This window comes from Poecile atricapillus, chromosome W, assembly GCF_030490865.1.
Source record: "Poecile atricapillus isolate bPoeAtr1 chromosome W, bPoeAtr1.hap1, whole genome shotgun sequence".
In the NCBI taxonomy this organism is placed as follows: Eukaryota; Metazoa; Chordata; class Aves; order Passeriformes; family Paridae; genus Poecile; species Poecile atricapillus.
In genome coordinates this window covers 9763979-9783992 of record NC_081288.1, presented here as the reverse complement: position 1 = coordinate 9783992, position 20014 = coordinate 9763979, and the positions used below count along the sequence as shown (strand labels likewise).

Genomic DNA, 20014 nt, shown 5'->3' with positions numbered 1-20014 from the left:
GTAGAAAGTATGCAGAAAAATTTTGTTTGATTATTGACTGGTTTCAACAACCCACAAGTGAAGCCACAAGTGAAGCCACAAGTGAACCACAAGTGACAATGCATAAAATTATCTTTTTTATTATTCTTCATCTAAGTTTGAATGGATTTAGAACAATAAAGAAAAGAGCATGGAAAGCAGTATGTATGTCTGCAGGGAACAACTGTCTGCATACACACACAGCTGCTTTGCTTTTACCTTCTTTTGGGCTTAGAGTCAATGTACCAATTTTTGGCTGTAAAAAGGTACGTGTCTTGCCTCAGTAGCTCTCTAGGAATTTTGAGTAGTTAATTAATGAAGAGAGGCAAGTTCCTCTTAGGATGGCTCATCTCAACTGACTCCCATTTGAAATGAGATGAATCACATCCCTTGGGTATCCTTCTTCCATTTATGGCTAGAAAAAGAGCCCATAATACAAGGTGAGGTAAGATATTTACTTTCTAGACACCTAAAAATGTGTGTATTGATTCCCTCCTTTGTCATCTAAAGTGATAAATCTGTCCTAGAAAATGAAAAGGACTTTTTTTTCTCAGTTTAGCCAATTGACAGCTGTACCTTATCAATGAGAAGAAGGAATTGAAAGATAGTGAAACTCAGGTGAAGGGAATTAATGGGGCACTATCAGAGACTGAGCTGTTAGCTCTGCTTCTGCTACAACCAGCCAGGTGAGCAGCACAAGCACACCACTTAGTCCCTTTGTGCCTCAGTTTCTTTATATATTAAAAGGCACAGTGGAAAGATAATGTTATTGAACATTGATTTTGAGATGTCCAAGTGACAAGTGCTATTAGTAAAGCTAAGTGCACCAAAAATCTTACTAACAACAGAGTTGTAGGAGGTAGTACTTGTGAAGTATTAAGGGCTGGGTATTAACTCTCCAACTTTTGTATCCATATAACTCATTCATAAAGGAATTTAGTGATAAATGTTAGGATTATTCAACTTGAAGAAGTACAGGTTCCATATGTGCTAGAAAAAAATGAGAGATACTAATAATTACCTGTTAGAACTAACCATCATTTTAACAGAAAGTTGAAAAACTGCAGGATTTCAGTTTCCAATAATTACTTGTTCTTCCAAGTTTAATGATAGATGGAGGCACAAAACTCATTTTTAGGAACATCTGATTAACAACATTAATGATAGTCCAATTTTGGTGCTGGGTTCAGAGCAAAAAAGTTCCCTCATGATGTTAAGGCTGCTTGGCTCAGCCAAGATCAGAGATCCCAAAGTAGCCTTTCCTGGAAGCCCAAGAATTTTCTTGCTCACAGGAACTAAGATTAAAAAAATATTTGATTTGGTTAAATGTGGTTTGCAAGTAGATTTTATGAGTAGAATCAGAGAGATCTAATCTATCTAGGTATGCAAACTTGTGCATGGTCATATTTAAGGGTGCAGTTTTACTGGCTGTACTGGTTTTGATGTCATAGAGTGATCTCCTCCCACCTCACTGCAGGGGAATGAGAGAAAGGCTGCGTGGGGCATAGCTGCCTACCAGGGTAAAACCAAACCTACAGAGCTGCAACACAAATTAGAGAAAGGAAAGTGAGCCCCTGAAATGACTGTCATACCTCTCAGTGAGAATGGTCCATGATACACAACTAAAATTGTCTTAAAATAATATAAAACATATAAATTTAATTTCAAATAATTTAAAATAATTCATATTCTTCTCACTATCTTAGAATGTAATTCTGTTGATGTTTACACATCTTCAGCATACTTGTTATTGTCAGCTGAATTTTTTTTATTAACATCTCTTTATACAAATTTGATCTGCAGTACTCGATCAAAGAAGTAGCATTACTCTTATAAATAGTTTCATTGTAATAAATGTAGAATTCATGCATGATGAAATAGAATTGCAAATAAATGATGCAGGATTACACCCATGGTTTTATCATTCTCTGTAGGGTTCTTTAAAAGAAATTTGAATGCAAAATTACTGAAGCTATTCTGTACATGCAAGATCGGAGGGTGATTATCTGGCAGCTATACACCTAATCAACTTCTATGAATACTCACATGCATACTGATTAGCAGCAGCTGCTATTTCTTCTCATTATCTACACTAAAACAAATGAACTCTTACCAGCCAGTCCCTGTGTATTTATGTGTTTCTTACAATCACAATTAATGTACTGAATTCACTGTGTAAGCATCCGGAAGAAAAGCAAAACAAACTTATGATACCACATTCTTTGACTGATAGCTGTAGTTGTATAAATTAAATTTTTGCCACTCCAGGGAAAGTAGTTCCTCATGGGAGAAGTTGGTGTTACCCCAAGCATGACACAGGAATGCCCTGCAAGGAGCTGCCTGCAGCAGGTGACCACTGAAAGGAGGACAGGACTGGTAGTTCAGGGCTCACTTTCAAGTCTCCTGAAGGGACATAGGAGCTTTTCTGCTGAAGCAACAGCATCAAAACTCATAAGGAGTAAGACAGCCTATGACATGTAGTTTATGTTCCTGAGATGGGTCGAATGATGAGCATTGGGCCTGATGGAGCTGTGGCAGGTACAGGTGGGAAAGGTGCTGGAATGATGTGTCCCAGCCCAAGTGCTTTGTGACCATGGGGTGCTGCAGGTACTTGACCCACTGCTCCTGCTACTGCACTGCAGCCAGAAACTGCTGCACAAACAGGCCACCCCTTGTCCTGTAACAACAATAAGCAATAAGGCTGCTTTGATGCTTTCATCATCTCCACTTAGCAACTACACACTAGCCCTAAGACAACCTCTCCCCCTAATTCTTCAAACTTGTCTGTTTTAATTGCATATCAAAACCACATTAAACACTGAACTTTTACCAAACCCCGAGCACGGCATCCTCACATTAAACTTTACTGGGTATTGCAGCAGCTTATTCTCCTTCAAATATATGCCCAAGTGAAATATCAAGCATTATTTTTTTAAACTGTCAAATATAAATGTTAAACTGACATTTCATCTGTAGACTCAAGCTTGAATGTATATTATGGGTCAACAAGGACAAAGGAGCTTGATCACTTCACTGCTTAATCATTTAAGATTTCTTTCATTTCACCAAAGCTCTTGAAGATGTCTGAGTCTTTTTCCCAGGTGTCAGATATTAAAATTACTAGTGTCAAACAGTGTTCAAGAATAAAACAATCACCCCTGCTTTTTTAGCATCAAACCACTAAATATTCTTTCCAAGGCAAAAGGAGGAAAAATAGCTGCTGTATTTAAGAGAATAAAAATCACATATTTTCTTTATTCTACAGAAAAATTAAGTTCAAGGACCCTCCACTCAAAGCTGAGCAACTGCATATGTGAAATATTGTGAATCAGTTATGCAATGGTAAATAGGCAAAAATAAGCTAAAATATATGCAAGAAGTAAAAGATGACAATTGAAACTGCAAATCCCCCAAACACACTGAATACAATAAAAGAGTGAGTCACAAATTATATTGTATCCTTTAGAGATGAAAGTCTTTGAGCAATTCTTTGGTGAAAAGTATGCAAGGAATTGCTAAATTGCCTATGAATTCATACAATTTCAAAGGCATTTCTTTATCTTCACCAAAACTAATAATAACTTTCTTGAAAAGTAATGAAACAGATTCATGTATTTTGATTTTTTTTTTTTAACAGATGATAATAAATATTATATTGAATTACTGAATCACAATATCATAGAATAGTTTGGGTTGGAAGGGACCATTAAGATAACCTAGTTTCCAACACCCTGCCGTAGGCAGGGACACTTTCCACTAGGCCAGGTTGCTCAAAGCCCCATCCAAACTGACCTTGAAACTTATACAACAAATTTTAAAGAAAATAATAAAAGTCCAATCCCTTTTCCCCAGTTTATTCCAGTGAATGGAAGCAAAAGAAATACAATTTCCAACTTTTCTTCTTCTTTGTCCTTTGCTTGGAGGCCTTCAGGAACACTCCTAATTCTACTGTATCTCTCTTCACAGGCAAATGAAAATTACCAAACCTATAATGCATCCTGAAAATCTATAAATGTAAACTGGAGATGGAAAATTGGTTTCATTCAGAGAACATCTCTTCAAAGCATGGAGTTTTGCAAATCGGAATTCATCAAACTGACCATGATTTCACTTGTACCACTGAATTCAGTGACAGCTGAGAATGAAGCATGATGATCAAATTGCGCTTCTAATACTAATGCTCATGTTGCAGCTAGGAATGATGCTACTGGAAGGGCAAGAGGAGATATTACATCCTGCAACACATATAAACATGGTACATCTATACAGATATCACAGATATGTTTAATTTACGGTTTCTGCTGGCTCATCTGATCAGAGAGATACACTCTTGTTTTCTTACCTGTTTTGCTTCCTGAAGAGCATGACATGTAATCAGGTGATCATTAACAGCTTTTTCAGGAATATCAAATCTTTGCAGTATTACTCATTATGGAAGTCATTGTAATAGTCCATAGTCCAATGCCTTTTTGCTAATATACTCTGCAAGTGTACACATACTGATATAAACCCCTTGGGCTAAATGTTTTGTTGACATAGTCATGATTTCTACTGAGAGAGATAGCTATGTCCATGCAGCTGTAGTAGTAAACTTACTTAAGGATGGTCTAGAATAATTTATGGGACTGACAGAATAGCTAATTAAATTTCACCTGTAAACAGATCAGAACACTTAGGTGCAGTAATTTAGTTTTATGTGTTACTATATTGCTGCAATTGAGGAAGCTGTGAGATGACCCCCATTCATAAATTTAAAGCCATCAAATCCAGAAATCTTCATATTACCCATGAGGCTGATTAAGTCTTCACCTTTAAACAATGCATATTGCATCCAAAGATATGTGATTAAGGATATTGAATGAGAAATTCTTCATGTGAATCTTTAAAATATATAGGTAGATCCCTTTTTAGATGCCTTGCATAAGCATTCCTGTAAAACACATTCAGAATTCGGGAGCTGGGCGTTGTCCATTAGGTGGCACCAAATTTTTCTGTATCTATGGAAAGTGCAGGAAACAGAGAAGTGTTTATCTGGTCTAGCTGTCAGGCATTCTCCTAGCTAGTCTCCATTCAGAGACAAAACCTCTGAGGTGGCATTGCAGCCCATCCAGGTGCACCATTGAAGGGTATTCATCCAGATAGAGCTTCATGCTCATCTGCTGTAAAGCTGTTTCTATCATATCTGCCAGTCTGCCTGCATCATATCCAACAAGGATCACTATCATGCTCAAAGGTGTTTTCAGCTCCTTCTTTGGACCTTCACTCCTTCAAAACAGTGGGAAGTGTTTTTCTTGTGTCTCATGTTCTCTCCAGCTATTTAATCAGAAGAAAGCCCCAGCTTTGCAACTAATCAGTCAGCTTCTACCGTGTGAATTGCAGAGGTATTACTATCACTGAGATAGGCTGATACCTCTGGGAATACTACAGTGGTCTGCAAATAAGATGATGAAAAATTTATCTTTTCTTTTTTTAGTACTGTCTAAGACTAAAACAGTTTCTACTTTCCCATTAAAACCAGTCATGAAAGTAATTTCCTAGAATTTTGATTCCTTTTATCCTTTCACACACTCAGGAACTCTCAGTTCTTTCTATTCAGTTACTTCAGACCCATCTGAAAAGTATAATCAAGTTAATGTAATACATAACTTTGCTTTAGCTAGATGTAAGTCAATGCTTATTTCTACTTAGCAGTTCCAAAACTGTATGAGCAGCAAATGTATGAATTATATGGATTGATTCCACTTCACCCACACTATGACAGAACTCATTTAGCAAGTGTGGAGCTCACACCATGATGAGCATTGCCTGGAATGACTCATTTCCTTTTACTGTCATCTTAAAGGTTAATTTCATGGGGTGCTGTTCAGCACATTATCTAGTAACTAAGAAACAATGAAATCTTCTGTTCATTGAGGTGACTGGTCAGCACCTGCAAATGGCCCTGTCATTGTAAATGGCACTCATCTTCCCCATGAAAATAGATTCTAATATTGAACATATATCATGAATATATATAAATGATGAACATGGGAGTTTGTTTTTCACCACACTGCTTTCCTCTGTTTTCACCTTTCCTTTCCTCTAAGTAGATCATCCTAATGCCTTTTTCTTCCTCTTCCTGCTCTTTTTCACCTTGTGGATGTCAGCCTACCCTTCCAACAGGCCTGTCCCATATTTATTGTGCATTTGTAATGCAGTCTGACTGCACATGGGCAGTATAAAAGTTCACAAGCTTGGGATAAAGCAGCCTGGGTGCTGCTGTGCAATACAGCAGTTGTTAGAAATCTGGCTCTGATGAAGTTCTCAGAAAGAGAAATTGCCTCTGAAAGTTGAACCCTCATAGAACAGAGCTTGCAGGCAGTACTAAATTAACCCTTCTTGTCTGGGTATCTTTAAAGGCTGTTCTAGCCATGCTACCTCATGATGTGAGCTGTTTTGGAATGGGAAGGGAACAGAAGCACATGAGCAAGCAAAATGCCTCCAAATCTTTTCCCTGTGTCTTTGAGTTTCTTTTTGTAGACGTCTATTACTGCATCTCTATTCTGTCCTTACTGGCCTCTTAGCAATAAATTTATGAAAACGAAAGAAAAGCAGATCAAGCCAACAGATAATACTTCACTCTTCCAAAGACTAAGGAACAACACTAAGGTACACTCTGTTGTACACTCTAGTACAACAACTAAGGAACCACTCTACTACTACAGGATGATTGTTCTTTATCACCAAATTACCTGTATCATCTCTAAGGCCTTATGGACATTTTAAGATTCATGCTTCTTGGTTACTAGCATTCCCTTTTGGTTTGGCAGCAATAAGTCTCCAGGGAAAGGTCCCTCAGAGTCAGAATTCATAGGTATATCCATAATATTACATAGGTAAGTGGATATTAAGTAGAATTCTTCTTGTCATTCAGAAGTAAACATAGAGCTGCAGCCTCATTATTCTGTATCTTTGTGAAAACTTCACTAAAATTACAAATAACTTTTTTCTTTACCTCTAGAGTATCAGAAGGCAGACATTTTTCTCCTATCTTTTCCATATGAAGTCATACTATTACTCAAAAAATCCAATTTAAGATCTGAATGAAAGTATAGAATTCTTTTACACATTTTATTTTGGACTGACAGTGCTGACATCGAAAGAGAGGAAAGATTAATGTTATAAATATAGGAATAAGGCACTTACTAGACATAAAAGGTTTGTGACATAACAATACACTAAAGAACAATCCCTTTTGTTAAAGTCAGTGTAATACACCAAAAAAGATTTGGTTGGAATGAGGACCACAGTGCTATGACTGGAGCATTTCAGGGGTTCATTGGAAATAAGCTTCTTAAGAAAGCTCCTGTTTCCTAACTATGTGGTTTGGGGAATAAATGGAACATGTGCAATAATGCCAGGGGAAAATGTAGAGATCAATAAAAAGTACGTGTGTTGCACTTCTGCATTCCATTAAGACAAAAGAGTACAGTTTCCCCAGATAGTACCTGAATTGACACACTAAATAATAACTTAGGCCCTATAATTTGGAAGATGGACCAGCTGAAAATCAGAAAGCAATATCCAAGTAAAACCAAAATGGTCCCAACCACTTGTTTTTAATGAAATTCAATAGTAAGCACCATTTCAGACACAGCTCTCCATAGAAGCAGAAGTATCTGAGCAACTCAACATCATCTGTGTTGGGGAAGGCCCGGAACTGAGGTTTCTTGTTCCCTTGGCATGTATTGAACCACTGCATTCTCACACAAAAGCAGTCAGGATCAGCTACACCTGTTATGATGACTTGGAAACACTCTACATGCAGCGTGAACCACTTCACAGATGCGGTGTCCTTTCAGAGACTTGAGCAGAGCTCAGACCCTGGAGAACATAACTGCTACCTGCCTATGTCTGCCAGACACCAAGGTTGGCTGTCTGAAATCTCTTTGCCTTCACGTCTTTTACATTTTCTATTCTAGTTTGATTCTGTGTAAGAAAATGTCAGGACATGCTGACTTAAAAAATGTTCATTCTACCACATATTATTCATGAAATCTGATCTCCAATATGCAGAGGAAATAGCTATACTATAAGATTATTGTGATCCTATTGAATTGAATGTGTCTGCACATACTTGAATTTTCTAATCAATTAGATCCCCCACAACCACCCAAATCATGACTAATTCAATTTTTCCAGAAGTGATAATATTTAAGTACCTAAAAAAAAAAAAAAAAAACCAGTTTGAAAAGTTACCTAGACCTAGATTAATGTACCTATAAGGTAATTTCATAAGTTTTCAAATGGACCATAAAATCCAAAGATCTTAATAGAATTCCACTTGCTATTGTATTTAGAGAGAAATCAAACTGTCCTATGCCTATTTTGTATCTGAATGACTCCATTACAATCCAGGAGAAATAATACAGACCCCAATGAGTTTTGCCTGAAACACTGTAGGGTCTGTACAGGGAAAAAAAACACAACACATTTTCCTAATTTTCAAGCAATATTTCAAGCAAAAAAATATTATTTTTTTTAATTAGCAAATTCAAACATGTCTGTTATCAGTTACTTTTAGCAAGGTTTAAAGGAATCACCAAAAATTTTGATTCTTTAATAGAGTTCTTTTTTTCCAAAAGGTTTTTATTTTGTTGGAATGTGTAGCAAACATAAGGATTTAAGACTCAATTTCTGCTTGATGAAATGTTTTCAAGCTTTAGTCATTAATAAATTAGATAATTTGCAATTCAGTATCTTGAATTTCAATTGAATTTTAAGTTGTATTTTTACAGTACAAGTACCGTTCATGTAGATATTTTTCATGCAGAAATGTGAAGTCATATTTACGTAATTTTACATGGTAATCCTCAAACATCATAATTATAAACCTGGATAAAGAGTAATCATTTTTAATCAACATTTTTCTCTGTTTAAGGTGAAATTATACAATCACCTGTTTATTTCTTCTCAAAGAAATCTGAATATTCCCATACAAGATTTTCCCAGTCATATCTTATGTATGATCTAATTAGGTTTTTGGAATAGAACATGCTTGAAGAAATTTGACTGAAGATGTAGCTTTATCCCTGCATATCTTGGAAGCAGTAATTAAATCCATCTTTTCTCCAGCATTGCCCAAACCAGGAAAGCTACAGATCTCTTGCCACCTCTGCCAGTGTGTATTGGGAGCACTGACACAGAAACACACCTGCGTCTTCTGAGAAAAACACATCCACTTGATTTTAACACAGTGTCTTAAAAATAGTGAAAGAAGGAATTAAACTCTTCCATGGAGACAACTGAGCCTTACAAGCACTCACACAGAATACAGCAGAAGAAGAGTGAGTACTCAAGAGTAGGACAGGAAGACTGGGCTCACATTGCTGGGTGGTATCTGCCAATGTCTGAGAAGAACCACAAGGCACCTGTGATGTGATGTGATCACCTGTGTGATCCCAGAGGACAGCAGAAAGCTGCATAGTGCCTACAGGAGCCAAGAAAGCTTTGTGGGCAGCCTGATGACAACACTGCCTGCTGCTGTACCTGCTGTGCTCAGAGAAACAGGGCTTCAGGCACATTCTCTGGAAGCATGGGGGGCTCTTTCCAAAACGTACCTGGATATTCTTTCCAACAGGAACTGTTCATCAAGGTCCTGAAAATTAACTGCTGCCAAAAGCTGTGCATCTGAAAATTACTAATTGCATAGCTCCACATAAGTAGTACTTTACAATAGCTAGTAGTAGTTTCTAATACGATATTAGTGAAGAGTTATTGAAAGCTAGTTATGACACCAATGACATTTACCACTGATCTTCCACAATTTGTATGATAAACCATCTGACAAATGTTTTTCTCATGACCTTTGTGACAGTTCTTCACTTCATTAACTCTGGAATATCTAGTGACTGTATTTGCCTCTTCCCTTTGATTGAAGCATTCAGGTTATTTTTCTTGTTTCCATAAATCAGACTTATAAATTTAAGACTTATAAAGAATCCCACCCCATAGGGATGTTTTGATAAAAATATTTCTTGGTTATTAAGAATCCAAATTCCTTTTGCAACTTGTATAATATGCCTTTTCTAGCAAAATAGATTTGCATCAATAATTATTTGTTCAAGTTATTTTCAGAGTTGTTGATCATAAAGAAGGTATAAGCTAGACTAGTTTATGTGGTACATAACAAGACTAAATACAGGAGTGAAAAAATCGGTAGCTGGCATTATGCAAGGGGCTGTATTTTTACTGGTCATATGTTTACATTTAATGCTTCTTTCCCATCGCTTTACAAAATTTATAAGTACACCTTATGTTTTCCCTTCTGCTTTTGATTACATAAAAAAAGATCCTAAAAATTCAGTCTTTACAGCTGCTCAACTACTTCCTAGATGCAAATTACTCGCCAATATCTCTTTTAAGTGCAGATTTTTGTTGCAGAAAAATTAAATATACACCAATTACTAGGCAGAAACATTACAAATTCATATTACCTGGTTTATCTCATTGTAACTAGTATTTTTAAGTATTCAAGAATTTTCCTAATCAAGTATCCTTGTAAAATCCCAATACTATCATTTTGACACTATAAGATTAAACTAAAATTCCTTAAACTATATGTTCTATATTTTCTGAACAGGGAAAAATGCTATTTTCTAAGTGTGTTTCAACCACCACAAAAGAGGCTTAGTAAATAAAGTTGTGCACAGTGTTACAGTAACCAGCTCTCAATAAATTTCCAAGCCAATCTTTTATGCTGCAATTATTTCTACTTCCACTTCTTTCTATAAGTGCCATACAAATACTGAAACAATTCACATTCCTTCTGATAATTCTTATTTCTTTCTCATATCTTAGCCAAAGGCCAAACTAAACTCTCGGAACAACTCAACTCCTGCCACGTTAAGAATGGAACTGAGACCACTGTCAATGGTACAGTGGAGGGAATGGCTAAACCAGTTTTTTTCATGCTAGCATGTATTAGGTTAATTCCAACATGTTAAGTGATACACTTTGGCAAGGTGTCCTTTCTACTAACTTCATTTACTTTAAAAAAATAATTTTAAAACATTTAAAGGCATTTTTTATATATTGAATGTCCATTGCCACACTTAACAATAATCCTATCCTTTGACTGTTACCTATGAAAAAGAAGTACAAGGCAAAAAAAAAAAAAAAAAGCATGGATGAGAGGAGCACAACTATGTAAATTAAGATTTACAGCTGAAGGAGTTACTTAGGATTTTTAAGATTGAGTCCTTTCTAGAGAGCTTTAGGGCAAAGCTTACAACCAAACAATGGCACTACCCTGTTATTTTGTGCACATTATCTTTGATAAAGACAGTTTCTGCTGGGACAGAGAAACCCGAGCCTGTTGAGAGAGCGGAAACCTGATGTTAAGAGCAAGATCTCTTTTCTTCTGTCCCAGCAGAATAAGCATGGATAGCAAAATAAATCACAAAGACTAACACTCAGAGAGCAGGGTAAAGTTAATACATTTTTTTCCAATGCAGTAATAAGTTAAAGCCGCCAAACTGCAAAATGGAAATGGAAATGAAGGATGGAAAGATTATTACTGGACATTTAAGACTTGATCCGTGCTTTTTCTGATAATTTTTCCTTGCCTTCTTGTGCTCCTTTTCATTTTGTTTCATCATTTTTGAGCTGCATCGTGCTATCTACTTTCTGCCAGAAGTGTAATTATCAGAGGCACTCAAAAAGGGTTGCTGGCTTTTTACTATCTTTACCTCATGGGGACTGGAAAATGTGATACCCCAATCAATGTTTCCAATTTTAGCTGTCTAAATAGCAAGCAGTGCTCACTACAGTATTTCAAAACTCAGGAAGACCTGGTGCCTATTGCACTTCCCACCAGTAAATGACCAGCCAGTGACTGATACAAGATCAGCCAGAGTTACACTTGTGCTCATCTATAACTCATGGATAAGAGGGAGGTGTGACAAGGGTAGAGAGAACTGTGACTCATTGCTTCTGTTCTGCTCTTCCAACTACTTAGGTGTCCATGACCATTCCAGTCACACTGCATCTTCCAAGAAACATGCAAAGCACGCCTGCAATGTGACAAGAGATAGCTTTGATAAGATGGACAGCCATTATGTCTGTACTGCCTTTGCAATAGAGCATCTGAGACAGTCTGGCCTTGTTTTTCAGCATTTGGTGCTATTCAAATATATATTCAAAAATGTATCAAACAACTCGTAGAAAAACTGTTAACATTTTCTTTATTATCTTCTCATGGACTGGTCAGGATCCAGTTGCATCTTGCTGTCCTGAGAGGACTTGAAAGAAATTAACATGCTTGGCAAGGACTTAAAATCTTCAAAACCTATGATTGAAAATTTATGAACTGAAAACACATGAAGGGACACATTCCCAGGGCAAGCTTAAGTGAAACAGATTCTGGAAGCTGCCTAGTTGGCACCTTTAACTGGAGGAGTGAGAAAGCTACCTGTATTCAAAGATGTCATTGCCCAGAACTCAGGAAAATCTTTAAAGATTAAACAATGATTATAATATTCCAATTGCCTCTACCCAATTTTGATTATGGACAGATTCATCTTATTTATACTAGACAACCAAAGTACCGTTAATCACCTTCCCACACTGACCATCACCTCTCTGGTTTGTTCATTAGCCTTATTGACATTCTCCTCAGAGGAAGAACTGTAGATAGTATAGTTTTCTCCATTTAATGCAGACATCTTTGTGCATGAAGGATTGTTTAAACACAATGAATATGTTGGCTGTCTTTCAGCTTTCATTTGCAGCCTTCCCCAGATTCAAAATTGCTACCAAGGGCTTTCATATTTCTTAGTCTCTCATATTTCACTCTAATTTCTGGGTGGTCAACTGATTGGTATTTTGTAGTAGATTTTCACCTAACAATGCAGCTGCTCTCTTTATCATCAGAAGTCCTTATGCCTTTATCATAATTTTCCTTTTGATTAACTGCCTGTTCTGGAAATAATGAAGAGCTGTGCTAACCATACTTGAATACATATAGATAAGAGTCCCACTGAGCCCTGACTTTTTCCTCTCTGCCTTTGAAGAATCACTCAGTATACATTCTTCCATTATGAAGCCTGATGCTTGAAGTGAACTAGGTCAGAAGCCAAAGTCCACACCATGGGTGGGAACTGTAGAGCATTCTGGTTAAGGCAGGCTTCTGACAGGGCTTCCTGGGTCTGCCTCTTTCTTCTGTGAACTGAAGGTGGGGAGCCAGGCTGCTCTCTGAGGGAAGTTATCCAAATAGCTCTTTTCTCCTTTCCCCATCTTTTTTTGCTTTGGGTGGAAATCACTTCCCACTGGTCTAGATGTGGCCTTCTTTTGCCAGTAACAGCATGTTTTTGGCACGCTCTGTTCATCTCATATGTCAGTTTGGTGTGGAAAGTTGCTTGGTGACAAGCAGTGAACATGTTCTCTCTACTGGCTCCAGATTTGTGAGAAAGTATTCTTGTTGACACTGTGGCTATGGTCTGTGGATCCAAGAGGTCACAAGATGTGCCATCCCATGAAAGTCCAAATGAAGGCTCTCAGACTCAATCTAAGGAATGATTCTAGTGTTATTTGACCCCATATTAGGGCATTAGAGAGAGTGAGCTCTGTATCAAATCTTCTTACAGAAGAAAATTGTGGCAACTGAATGTATAAGAATATGTAAGAATTTATATGTGAGGGGAAAAGAAACATGATTAAATAGGGAAAAGAGGAAATAGGGAGACCTCAATTTCATTTCCTGAAGGCATCCTAAAGTCCTGAGATTGAAGTTTTCAAAAGATGAGAGAGATCTCTGGCATTCCCAAAGACCCACTCATTTAAAATACTTTCCTGAGGGGAGCAGGCCATGTGGCCTGGTAAACTTTCAGCACAATTAAAGGCAATCAACAAATTTAGAAAAGCTGAACATCTCTTTCTTAGCAGGTGAATTAAAGTATAAAAGGTACTGAGTACATTTATGAACTTATTGTCAATATTTAGACTTTGATGCTGAGGATATTGGATGTGCTTTTACCTACTCTTGAAGGCAGGTGGCTCTGAGAGGACCCTCACACTGTTTCCATGAGCAATGTTTCCTGCATTTTGAGAAGAGTAATTATTAATCTAGATCAAAACAAGTGCTAAAGTACTGGACTGAAGGGAGGGCACAGTTAACTAAGATCACATCTAAGATGGAACTCCCCAACAGCAGTGCAGCTTCTCTGCTCTGACCTACTTAACAGCTTTAAAACATGTCATTATCTTTCAGTGTCTGTATTTCTATCAGGTCGTTTTTCTTTCAGGAAGTTCTATTTCAGTATTTTTCATGATAGGAGTTTTTGTCTTCACTATATATGATTTCCCTGGTTTTAAATTTGGGAAGATATAATTTAAATGATCCATACATATTAAAAATAGTCATGCACACATAAGGGCTCAGGACAGGTTAATAGAAGTCTGTCTAGTGTCAGGGCTGCTGAGTGAGGTATAAGGAAAGGCAGTATAATCACCACAAACCAAGTTCACCATTAGTTTTTTACCATGATAGTTTACCAGAATTTCTAGGAGACTGGAAAGTCAGGGAATATCTTCATCTCAGTGAACATCAGATGACCTAACCATTGCAACACAGCTTGTCTGGCTGATTGAAGACTTGGAATAAAGACACCTGTTCTTCATCAGTTCCCAGGCTCTTCACTCAGCCTACTGAAATGGTCCAATAAGAAAACTGGAATGCTGAGGACATCCAGAAAATTTGTAAGAGTAGGTAACACACACAAACATTTTATTTTTGCTCTTCACTCTAAGTTCTTCTGTTTCTGAAAAATGCTGGCTGAAATGCCACTCAGTAGATTCACCAGGTGGAATATAACTGAACTGTTTCTGTCAACACGAGGGGGAGCACAGACACATCTATCAAATTGACACAGTCCTTGCACTTGATGAGCTCGGTGGAATGAGTCTTCCACCTCCAGTTTTCGTTACGCCAATGAGTGATGAATCAGAGATATTTTTGACATTTGAAAGCAATTCAAGGTGAGAGAACCGAGAACACTGGTATTTGCCAGTCAGACCTATAAATAAATTTTTCAGCACTAAGACTCCTCCAAAGCTTTTCAAATAGGCTAGAATTTTATGTTATTCCCTCAGGATAGGAATGCTATCTCTGTGTCATTTCTTTATCTGCAGTCATACAGAGAGCAGGTAGGAGTTTGTCTTCCTTCATAGTCACAATAAATCCATCCTTGTTTCTTATGCTATTGGTAGGATTTTTAGACCTGACCCAGAGTTTTTAGAATTAGAGGAATTAATTAAGTTGATGGGATTTTTCACAGTGATTCATGTTCTTAGAAAGGCTAATGAGTCAAGATATTAACTTGTAATGACATTAGTATACGTTTACTTGATGACTCGGTTTATACTCTAACTTGTAGTCACACAGTATTTCATCAGGAAAAGTGACTCATGATTACTACCAAAAAAAAAAAGTAATTGCATTTACAGATAACAACATACAAAGTTTTCTTTATGTTTTCTCCCTGTGGTGTGAGAAACATCAAATACCTTGAAAAAGGAAAGAAGGACAGCCTCTATTTTCAGAGACAGCAATATCAGCCATGTTGGTAAAGATAGAAGTCTGGCTGGATTTACACAGATCAATATGAGAATGATTTAAGACCTCAGTGGATTTTAGCACTTCTGAAAGGTGGAGGTTAAATGGGAATCAGCCGTACTTCCTCTAAGCTAACCACAACTCACAGTGAAGTAGATAATATTCTTTGTTGATCTCTGATAACCGTCTAAAATAACATAAACCAGATATAAAGGCAAGGCCTAAAGTTAAATGACAGTGAGAGGAAATGTTTGTCTTGTATGTCATAGTCAAAGTGCATTCTGCAGGAAGCATTTTTTGTCTCTGAGAGAACATTTAACACATCAATACTGAAACATATTCTGAGACATTGTGTGGACAAATCCTACAGATGAAATATGGGGATTTTGATGGAGTTGATCCATGCCAGTTTATCCAAGTCTAGGATACTTTAAAAAAGGTCGGTTCAGAAACAGGACTGAACATATGGTGGGAGAACAAAACAAAAGAATAAATATTTTACTTTAATATTCATCTTCCTATAAAATAGGAATAAGCCTTCAAAATGTATTATATGAAGAGATTAAAAAGTAATTTTCTATGTCAGATTTCTCCTGCAGTTATACATTCCAAGATGTTCTTGATCACTGCTGAAATGAACCTATGTGGTGAGTAAAGAACTGTTTTAAACTTCAGTTTCCAGAAAGGTTCCTGGCAAAATAAACCAAAAGACCACAGATAATTCTAATCTGTGACTGCTCATCCTCTTCTTTGAAATGTCCAGTCTTGGGGAAATGTTGAATAACCACATTTTCCTCTTTACTTGCTTGGTACTGAAACAATGCATGCGTGATCTAGCACAGCTATGAAAGACCTACTTATTTGTATGGAGGGAGCCAAAACAAATACTTGCTTCAAAACACACAAAATTAAGGTCAATTCTTTCATCATTCATGCACAAAAAATAACACTATTCTATTATTTGGTGAGATACTACCCATTAAAAATGAATATCAGAATCAACTCTATAGGCCAAAAAGAAATACATTTCTTTTTAATTTTCTGTTTAATTTCATTGACATTGGGGTTGGTGTGCCTTTGTTGTTGTTGTTGTGTTTCATTAAAATATTGCAAAGAAAACACCAAGGATGTAAAAAGCTGTGGGGTGAATGCAGGTGACACTGATTTGCAATACCCACAGAATAATTAAACTATTCCTTGTAAATACACTCTTTAATCAATTTACTCAGTTTTCCTGCCTGCACAGTGATTTTGATTTAGTTGTTACTTTTTTTGCTTGTTTGCCATCCAGAAAACTTATGTGAATTGAATTCTGCCTGGGAGAACTATTTTTCCTGCTTATCTTCTTTTGTTATTTTTCCCTCTGTACATGCATTTCCCTTTGTACATTCATTTAAGAAAAATAAAAATTAGTTGAATGAATTAGAAACAAATGTACTCTATTTTTGTCCATAGATAGAGTGACACTTCAGGTGAATACAAGTATGCAAAAGGGAACTAGAAAATCACTATAAAAAGAGAAAGTTTTATAAAAAAGTTCTCATGCAATGAGAAGGCATTCATGTAATCACAGAAATAAATTATTAGACAGAATGATCACATTGCAATAATTCTAGAAAATGTATTGATAATGAAGTCAAATTCATTCCAAATAGCTTTGATAGCCTAAAGGAAGAAGTGAAGTTTAATGCAGTTTTCTTAAAGCCAATTAAAGGAGGAAGACACTTTCAATTCTTCAAACAGAGGTCTAAGTTAGATGAAATAACTGCTTTTTTGTGGATACCTATTTTCCTTTGTTGCCTGTTGGAGCATATTGGATGGTTATACTAAATTGGAAAACTAACATTAGGAAGGACTTTAGGGAACTAGGAATAAAAGTTAGTTCATGCATCTGGGAGAGAGCTGTGTCTGTTTTACCTGTGCAACTAAGAAATATAAGTCACTTCAAACATGGATGTTTAGATGATCAAGACAGGTTAAAGATCTTCAAAGCCCATGACCATGATTTATGCTGATGATATGTGACCATGCAGACAGCATGTTGACACGTATTACTGAAGACATGCCATAATAATGCTCATTGTGGGAACTCTCTTTGGCCATAAAAGTCATAAAATCTATCAGGTCTTTTTGCTTTAAGCATCATAGATGTTTAGCTCTCATTCCTTGCACAAGATTGCATCCATTGTGCAAGAGAAAATGTGTGTTATAAATAATTCTAACAAACTCCCAACAGCCCCATGGCTCCATTTTTCAATAATGCATTTATCTTACCTTCTATAAGCTTCCCCGTCTGCTCTGCATTGCCCCCAGGCAAGATCTTGGCAATGTAAGCTCCAATTTCCCCACTGCTTCCTGGAATTTCTTTCCCACCTACAACTCGGATTCCCAGTCCATTGCCTGTGATCAAAAGAAAGAGAAAACTTTGAACAGAATTGAAGCAATGAATAATTCACTGGGAAAAAAAAAAAAAAAAAAAAAAGGAAGAGAACAAGTCATCAGAGGTTACTGAAAATGTCCTGAATAACTTCTGTCTGTGGCTGGAAGATCAGGGTTAACTGCATCACATCAGATGCTCTTCTAAAGACTTTGGGAAGATCTTCTTGAGAATCTACTACATAATTTACATAACACAAACAACTGAGTCACTAAAAATTACATTGAAGCTAATACTATCTTTTTCTGACAATCTATTTGCAGTATTAATAAATTGAATTAAATTGTTAGAAGTCCACATAAATTGCACATTCAAAGGATAGCTTTATCAGATGCCTACAACATGCATGCAATTTAGGTAAAAAATTATAATATCTGAGCTTTCAGAATCACATATTATGGAGACATTGACAGAGATCCTCGAGCTAGCTCTTTTGAGCAGCAAGGCATGTACATTTACATGAACCTATACTTGGCAGATACTATTATTTTTCTTAAATATTTGCTTTTAATTGACATCTTTCACATCAAAGAATATGCAAATAAATGGTGGGAAAAACATACAATAATTCTGTGTAAAGCATCATTAAATCACATCTTTTCCTCCTTTTTAAAAAAGTACAGAATTAAAAACATTTTCATCACTCATTATTTTAGCTGGACAGAAGCAGATCACTAACCTTCCTTATGTACAAAATAATGAGAGTGAAAACAAAAGCTTAAAATATAAAGTAATAAAATCATTTCATGCATTGTCAATTGTTCATGTCATTTTGCCTTGAAAGAAAACGCAAAAAACCTAAAACTTCCTGTACTAATTAAACAATTTTTTTATTTGAAGCAAATTCCATATGAGATGATTCACACTTTGGTCTGGGAATTAAAAGGCTGATTTACCCACCTTTATTGCAACTGTTAAATAATTATTTTTCAATGTATTAATTTCATAAGCCAAACTTGCTGAGTGATTAGACTAACCAGCTGTAGAAAGGTCACCACAGCACCTCCTTGCAAAGGTTTATCTTTTTAGATTAAGGCTTTTCCTGATAATGCTATTAGTGTTTTGCAAATCAGCCCCGAGTTAATTTCAGTGCAAGGATTCCCACATTGCGTTTCTGAACAAAAAAAGTTCCCACTAGTTCCTCTATCCCAGTTTAGCTGTATCTATATACATTAGATAATTAGACATTTATCAAATAATTTTTTTGAGGAGAGTGATTTTTCAGTTTAATTGGAACAAACTGCATTAATATTTTAAGTTAATTACCTTATTTCAGTGCAAATTTGAAATTTTGCAGTGGTAGGTAAAGTTTACTTTTCCTAACTTGGTAAGGAAAGCAAAAACACAATTCTAAGGGCGACTCTAAATGTCCTTTAAAAAAATAGACAATACAGTTTTTAAAAATAAGTACCTCATTGCATAAAGTGAATGCCTACACCGATAAAAACATTTAAACATAAGTCCATCCTGAAGACTTAGAAATTCATGTGGGCTGCTCTGCACAGAGAACTTCTGATCAAGCAGTATGGAAAGAGTCATTAATATGTTAATAAATCTGAAATTCACAACTGGGAACTCTTTTCACCAAATCCAAGAAACAACTATTCTTCATGTACAACACACACAAACAAGGACACGGTATCTTAACTCACACAGTGAAAACATGGAATTTTCAATATATCTGTAGGACTGGCTGCTTTTCATCACAGAGGGGAGCAAATCGTTGGAGTCAGGATTTTATCATGGTGCACACTTAGTATTTCTATCTCTCACAGCTTATTTGTGACAGAATGGCAAAGTAGTTTGTCATTTAAATGAGTGTACACTTGATTTCAGAGGCATTCACATGGATACTTACACTAGGGAACTGAAAATCTTGGCTGATACATTTGTTTAGTTTTTGGATGGTTTTGTCCATATTACTGCTAATAAAAGAAAGTACTTTCCATGATAATATATGATGATTT

At 36.3% G+C, this 20014-nt stretch overlaps 1 protein-coding gene across 1 annotated transcript in view; it reads right to left on the bottom strand.

Moving 5' to 3' along the window:
- Window positions 1–20014, bottom strand: part of LOC131591802 (protein piccolo) — a 309295-nt gene that overhangs the window by 86985 nt on the left and 202296 nt on the right. Inside the window, exon 11 of the mRNA XM_058862865.1 lies at window positions 17885–18010. Coding sequence (XP_058718848.1) covers window positions 17885–18010 — 126 coding nt within the window. The remainder of the gene's footprint in view (window positions 1–17884; window positions 18011–20014) is intronic.